At 38.0% G+C, this 7,347-nt stretch overlaps 2 protein-coding genes across 3 annotated transcripts in view; both read right to left on the bottom strand.

Annotated features, from left to right (window-relative positions):
* LOC117955247 (collagenase 3-like) overlaps positions 1-821 on the bottom strand; it is a 3,651-nt gene extending 2,830 nt beyond the window's left edge. The window contains exons 1-3 of one of the 2 annotated variants that reach the window (XM_034889578.1): positions 649-821; positions 160-407; positions 3-69 (exon numbers count right to left, since the gene is read on the bottom strand). In XM_034889578.1, the coding sequence (XP_034745469.1) occupies positions 3-69; positions 160-407; positions 649-747 (414 nt within the window). In that variant the 5' untranslated portion in view covers positions 748-821. The remainder of the gene's footprint in view (positions 1-2; positions 70-159; positions 408-648) is intronic. The other variant, XM_034889579.1, reaches the window with a different exon arrangement.
* Positions 822-3,518: 2,697 nt separating this feature from the next.
* LOC117955955 (interstitial collagenase-like) overlaps positions 3,519-7,347 on the bottom strand; it is a 4,733-nt gene continuing 904 nt past the window's right edge. Inside the window, exon 4 of the mRNA XM_034890758.1 lies at positions 3,519-3,542. Within this exon, the coding sequence (XP_034746649.1) occupies positions 3,519-3,542 (24 nt within the window). The remainder of the gene's footprint in view (positions 3,543-7,347) is intronic.

The raw sequence follows: 7,347 nt of genomic DNA on the forward strand, positions 1-7,347 counted from the left end.
ACCTGCAGAGCTTTCTCTATGGAGTCATCTATCTCTGCCACAGACATGTCAGGTGTGTAGTTCTCTATCCTGTAGGACCGAACAAGGTTAGTTGTATTTAAATAATTAAAGACATGCACTACCTACAGTTTCTACACATTCTCCTTCCAGATCAGTCACCTGTAGGTAAGGCTGTTTTTCTCCCACTTGAGGTTACTTCCAAACGTGGAGAACCTTGCAATGTTGGTGTCTGGGACGCCACAGCGGGGCTTCTTCATCACCGCCATGGTGTCGGCATCCAGCGTCCCGGTGATCTGGAGGCCGAAGAACTTTTGCATCTCACTCAGCTTCCTGCTCACCTGGCTGATCCCCCGTCTGCTAGTTGGACCTTTCTCCTCTGTTAGGTTGAAGAATTTCTTCAGGTAGCTCTGTAAAAAAAAAAATTACTTTGATACTTAAACATCCATCAGCTCCAGACTGTACATACTATACTCTATGCAGTAAGAAGAGATCTGTTTGTTAATATGCAGAACTATTGACATCAGCTTCCCACATTTTTGTCCTGTACAGCGTAACATTACCATTTCTGGATAAATTCAAGTTTCCAAATGCACTTTAATGAAAAATAGTAAGAACACTTGAAGAACAAGGCAAATCAAGAATACATACCTCTGCAAAATCCTCATCTCGCCCAGTAACATGCGATATTGGCACGCAGTAAACTGCAACAGCCAGGCTCACTAATATACACAGATTGAAAGTATTCATGTTTGGTTGAATGCAACATGTGTTTCTGTGCTGCAGGCAGCTGTTATATAGGCTGAGGACCGGGCGTGTTACACAACTACGTCCTTCAGTCAGTGACTCAATGTGCTTTTATGAGTACGAGAGGAAGTTGTGCTTTGATTGCTCACCCAACAAAAAAGTTTCCCACAACAAGACACTAATTATGATGCCATACCCCGTTTTGTTACGTGTAACAGACAATACCGGGTGAATTAAAGATTACATTCCAACAATCTCATGAATCTGCCATGGGGTTAGGGGTTGTACTGCTACATGTATCTCTTCTTCAGATCCACTCATGTTGCATTAGTTCTCAATTTTCTAACAGTTGTATTGCTCATACGTTAAAAAGATTGGAGGTATCTGGAAAATGAGTTTTACAAAAAAATCGAATGAAAAAGACAATATAACATTTTGAATTTGTATTTGAATACAGATGTGCTTGAAATGATTCATTTAACATTTGGTCAGATAGATGGGTCAGTGTATGGTTTGATTTCCGTTTAAAAAAACAAAATTGAAAATTGAAATGCAAAGCTTTTTTCTTTTTCATGGTCAAAAACGGATGAGCACAATAAAAAAAAAGACTTGATTTTCGTTTTCTATTTCATGCAAGAAAATGTATAATCACTAGAAAAAAATAAACAAAAAAAATGGCTGTAATTTCGTATATTCTCAGACCGGAGGTTGTCGCAAAAGGGCCAATGAGACTGATGCCGTTGTGTAGTGAAAAGAGGCTGCTTCATGTGCAACGCTCATCTAGCCGGACCATTGACATGAACCAGTACATAGTTTACAGGAACAGTAAACGAGTGTGTCACAGGGAAGAAGAGATGACTGGAGAAAAGCTTAGTCGCATATTTAAGGCAAAATCAATCTGTATGTTGGCTACCCTAGGCTAGGGCATCAGTCTCTGAGGGTAGCCTGTTAACCCGACCCTAGACGAGCTGTTTGAATTTGTAAGCCTAATTTAAACATAATTTAGAAATTTAGAATTTGTAGAAGTTTTTTGTCCCAGCATTCACTGAAGAAAATGCACTGAGTGGTTGTGTAATGTACACATTCTTAACAGGTCTCAACTCGTAGTCTGTACCTGACAAACGATGCAAATGTGGCATTGTTTCCGGGAGCATGTGGCCTGTTCAGCTCATTCAACCTTACTGCAAGAGGTCATAATGAGGTTCAAGGTGAGGACGAATACGATAGCACGGGCTAACGTTTCACATTCATGCAAACACCTTCAACTACTGCCAGTTCAACTGCCTCAGCTTCCCCCAGAGCAGTCACTCAAACATTTCCAAGACGATGTTGTCCTAAATTGGTTGTTAAACAACAGTGATATGATTTATTTTTAAAAAGTACTAATTAGGTGACAGGATATGAAATAAATAAAAATGTAAATTTAATTTCTTTAAAAAACACCCAAAGTTATTTAACATGTGTGTGGCTCAGTGGTAGAGCGGTTGCTTGCCGATTGGAAGGTTGGTGGTTCTATCCCTGGTGCCGTGTCGAAGTGTCCTTGGGCAAGACACCTGAACCCCAAGTTTCCCCCGATGCTGTGCCTTCGGTGTGTAAATGTGTGTTTCTCTGATGAGCAGGTGGCACCTTGTACGGCAACCTCGGCCACAGTGTGTGAATGGTTCCTGTACTATGTGAAAGCGCTTTTAGTAGTTGTTAAGACTAGAAAAGCGCTATATAAATAAAGCACATTTACATTTGATGATGTGCTCATATCAACTACAGTTGCCATTCTTTGTCTTGTTGTGTAATAACATTTAATGGTACTTTCACATTTCGATGGTTAGGTGATACATAATTACTCATGACTGAACCGTCCACCTAAATTGTAATGTGTTTTTTCCTGGTTTCCACACCTACTCCACAAGGAAACAGACACTAGTACTCGAAACAGAATGCACGAAAGATTCTTGCTGTGCAAGAACGGGAATTCTAGGAGTTTCCGAGTAAAAAAGGAGGTGACTGAGGTAATCTTATAGTAACACAGTGACTTGTTGGGACCCTGTCTAATTCACCGTGTCCCCCAGAGTTAGATAAATCCATACATACCCTTTTCATCTCTGTATGTGTCGTAACACCGCTAGCCTAGCCTACCACAGATCCTGGAGCTAACCGGTTCCACTTAGCCTATTGCTCCCAATAAGTGACAAAACAATAATCTGGGGGATGCAGTGAATGAGCTAAAGTTGCAACGTCTCGACATGTTCCTTTAAACAGTAACGTTAATCTTTTTTGTAAAAACATTGAAATGCATTGTGTTTTTAAACGTTAATGTTCTCTTACCTAGTAACCTTTTGTTACTATTGTGACTATTAAAAAAACGGTTTTAAAACCAACCCGTTGGTCTACCCTATCCATTACCACTTCTGTATAGTGACTTCTGTAAAGTTTGGGCCAGAAATTTATAAAAAGTTGACAGGCTCTCAGGGTGTCTGAGAGCCTCAACTTTTTTTATCTAGTCCAATAATCTGAGATAGAATTTAAGATCATCCCCATCCACCAGCTGTTTTGCTTTGTTTTAGACAAGTGTCTTGTTTTGAACAGATTAATTACATCAGTAGCTGCCCTGACTTGGCCAAGCTACATTCATAAAAAAAAAAATGCTTTTGTTATTAAGTTGTTGTTTCTTTCCCCTTTTCTAACTTCTTCATACAAAAAGGTTAGGCTTCGACCCCACCGCAGTCACCAAAGCTGCAACAACACAACCATTACATATTCATTCACTTTTTTTCCTTTTAACAGCCAAAATGATGACGAAGCTGCAGACATTGGAGAGGTCACTGAGAAGTTAGAAGAGCTTGTGCTGGCATCCCAGAGCCTACCAGATATCACTGCAGCAATCAGAGAGCTCTGTCTTGCAGACATCACAGTTTTATTGATTTAAACAGTTGTTACAATCACCCATTGCTACCAAGTCATTGCTCTTCTCAGTAATTCACATTTTGTATTTCTAATAGAGCAAATGGTTTTCACACATTGCGCTGAGTCATTGTTATGAGATAGAGCAATGCCTCGTTGTATGGAGCAAAGTCATTGTTACCCGCTCTAGAGAACAAGTTTGAAATGTCTGAATATTTCTCTGCAAACTGCTTCTCGACTATAAGTTAGTCCTGTTCAGTTAAAAATGGATCAACTCCAAAAGGAGAATGTGTTGTCAGTGAAGATCCCAGCCGTTCTCTGTAAAGGTCTGCTGCTTCAACTGAATGAGGCAACAGCTCCTGTGGTATTTCTTTAGACACCCACTGGCAGCCAAATTATTCGGTATACCTTTACCTGTCAAATAAAAGAACATACTGTCTTAAAACTTGAATGTGAAAAAGTAAGAGTGACTGTCTGTTGTAATTATTTTAATCTTTTCAACACTGGTTTGTATTACCCGGGATTTGGTGAGCATTCCATGACTCAACCATTCTTGTAAGACCAGTCTGGCACAACTGGCCAGTCAGGCTGGACACACAGTATCTCAAAAGTTTGTCTTCCATGTCTAGTTCCTCTTGATCCACCAACTGCAGAAGGGATGTCTTCAGTGGACATTTGACACGGTTGTTCACCTCAGGCCAATTTGCTGCTGAAGCAAACTCAATTGTAATCACACAACCATGCATACAGTACAAGTAGTGTGTTGCTGAAGCAACCACACAAACTATTGAACTGTACCCTTGTGGATGAAGTCTGTAAAAAAGGACTTCTCTCCTGATTGTGGCGATGAGATGGCAGCATCTCCTGCATGAAGAGGGTCAAATAAAACTCCTTTCCATGATCTACTCGCACCTGGTCCCACCTCCCATAGGTGAGTACAGCAGGCCTATTGGATGGAAGAGTGGGTTTTAATTTGTGCAAAACTTTTCAAGATTCGTTATCCAAATCTCTAATACGGTCTATAACAATGAAGATTTCCATCAATGATCATTTAGACATATTGACTAAATGCACTCGCTATGTGCATGCAATATTTTATAACTATTTAAGGGATAGTCTAATTTATTTGTGGGCAATATTTGTTATTTTGTCACATTATTTGCACATATTGTATTATTTTTAATTTGATAGGTGGGTTTAAGGTAAATGACTAATGAAGAATGTTTGTGATTGAACCATTCTCCTACTGTAAAGCAGCCTTTAAAACCAAAAAGAGACTGAACTTATGTCACATCATGGTTATTATGATATCCAAAGACACAGACCATTTATAGACTCATATCATGATGTTGGTATAATATTGATAAAATTGCCAACAAACGCTGTCTTGAAGAAATTACATAACCTTTAGTGCCCGCAAAAAACATTGGCTATTACCTGAAAACATCTTCACGAATGGCAAAGTTGTTTTTTATGGGCATTGTAGAATGATCAACAACCTTTTTGCTGATGTCATCAATGGCTAAAACATGGGTGACCCCAAAAATAGCAAGTTTTAATTTTGGTCCAAATGAACCTCATGTACCATGTAGTCATCTTGATATAGTATGGTGTTCAGATTGTGGGCATCCTAAACAAGAGGAAGACAATCACATTATATACATGTACTGTATAAGTGTATTTGATCATATGCAAACTTTACAACAACAATTACACAAACACTAAAACAACTAAAATAAATTCAAACAGATCAAAATGGAATAGTCATTTTTGTTCCAAAGGCTATTTTCCAGCATTAAATTACAGTTACATATTTTTTTTAAAGCACATTTAATCTTTTTTAGGTGATTTACATTTGTTAAATATGCACTGAGTAAACATTTTGCTAAACACAAAGGAGCAACACTTATGATGTACTGTACAAATGCAAGAAATCTGGGGAAATGTCTGCATTTTGTAAATGGACTGCATTTATGTAGTATATATTTATATTCTTGTCTTAACAACTACTCAAAGTACTTGTACATACTACAGGAACCAATCACCATTCACACAGATGGCACATTATCAGGGGAAACTCAGGGTTTAGTGTCTTGCCCAATGACAATTCAACATGGGAATGCAGGGTCAGGGATCAAACTACCAACCTTCTGATTGGCAGGCAACCACTCTACCACTGAGCCACTAAACAACAACAACAAAAACATCAAAATTGTTTCCTATTCACACAAATGAAGCCACCACTAATGGATGAATCTGCTGCATTTATGCCTAAAAAGTTACACTGGTAAAAGCAAATGAGGTGTAATGTATCCCCCTAATTTAAATAGCTCAAGTTACTGTGTTGTTGAACAGTAACTTAATGTAAAATTGTATGAGGCGTTTTCTTGTGCAAATGTTCCATTGTGCACCCCGTTAGAACCTCTTACTTTACCCCAGTGGAAATATAAATATTATTACAAATGTATGAGGAATATAAAGATGTATTTAGAGAGCAATTCTGGGGATAAGAGGAAGAGGGCCATCCTCTTCCACAGCCCAACTTGGCAATGTATGATGTTCAGCACCTGCCCAAGACTTTCCAATAGCTCCCTTTGGACCAACTGTACAACGCGTAAAGATTAAAGACGCCAAACTAAAAATGGACCACAAAAGGTTGCAGATGAAACACTGCACAGTAAATATATATTACTGATTTTTTATTCAGATTCCTACTGATAAATGAAATGTCAGTGTTGTTGAGAAGTTGCAAAAGCAATGTCATGGCAAACAGGATTGATCTGCATGCAAAATAAGAACAAAATTTATTTAAAAACGTATTAAAAAAACTTTATTTATCAATTCATGGTGGCAATTTCTTTTCACTTTGGCCTAATTTAAATTTTTTTAATTGTGCACAAACATACTATTGTATGTTTTATCACAGTGATGTACAAATGTGAGTAGACATGTGCAATTGTAACATTGTTAATATTTGAAAATACATTTTACGTAACATGCTCCAAAGTTCCACACTTAAACTTAATTAAACACAAACATAAAACAAAAACCATAGCAGTGATTAAATTAGGACTATGATATGAATACATTTATATTAAATTAAATTAAATTAAATTAGATTGAACAAAAAAGCAATAGCTGACATCACAAAAATAACGTCTGAAAAATCATACAGTACAAGGTGCTGTTATCAGGAAGGGCATTTCCAGTATGAACCCATATGTGTGTAAAAATACAAATATACACTGCTGGTCAAAGTTTGGGGTCACTTACAAATGCCCATACAACTCAATTATAGACTGATAGCAGCTGATCTGAGTGGGGGTGGGGGGGGCTGATCTTTAATACAATATCTACATTGGCTATTATCAGCAACCATTCGTCCAATGTTCCGAAGGCACATGCTGTTTGCTAATCTGCTATCATTTTAAAAGACTAACTATAAAGACATTGGAGAACATTTTTGCACTTATGTAAGCACATAATGTAATCTGAAACTGCTGCCCTGATTAAAAAACAATGCAACTGATCTCAGCTGGGATTCTGTCTACAATGGAGTGCAATGGAAAGTTTTAAACTTTTGACTGGTAGTGTATATTATAAGATATATTGTTGCACATGCATGGGCACTTTAACTCCTTCATTCTCACTCAGAGTGGCTACATAAGCAGCTTGGCCATTAAACTGCTCTAGAAGTTAGTGCAG

This window comes from Etheostoma cragini, chromosome 13 (assembly GCF_013103735.1).
Source record: "Etheostoma cragini isolate CJK2018 chromosome 13, CSU_Ecrag_1.0, whole genome shotgun sequence".
Classification (NCBI taxonomy): domain Eukaryota; kingdom Metazoa; phylum Chordata; class Actinopteri; order Perciformes; family Percidae; genus Etheostoma; species Etheostoma cragini.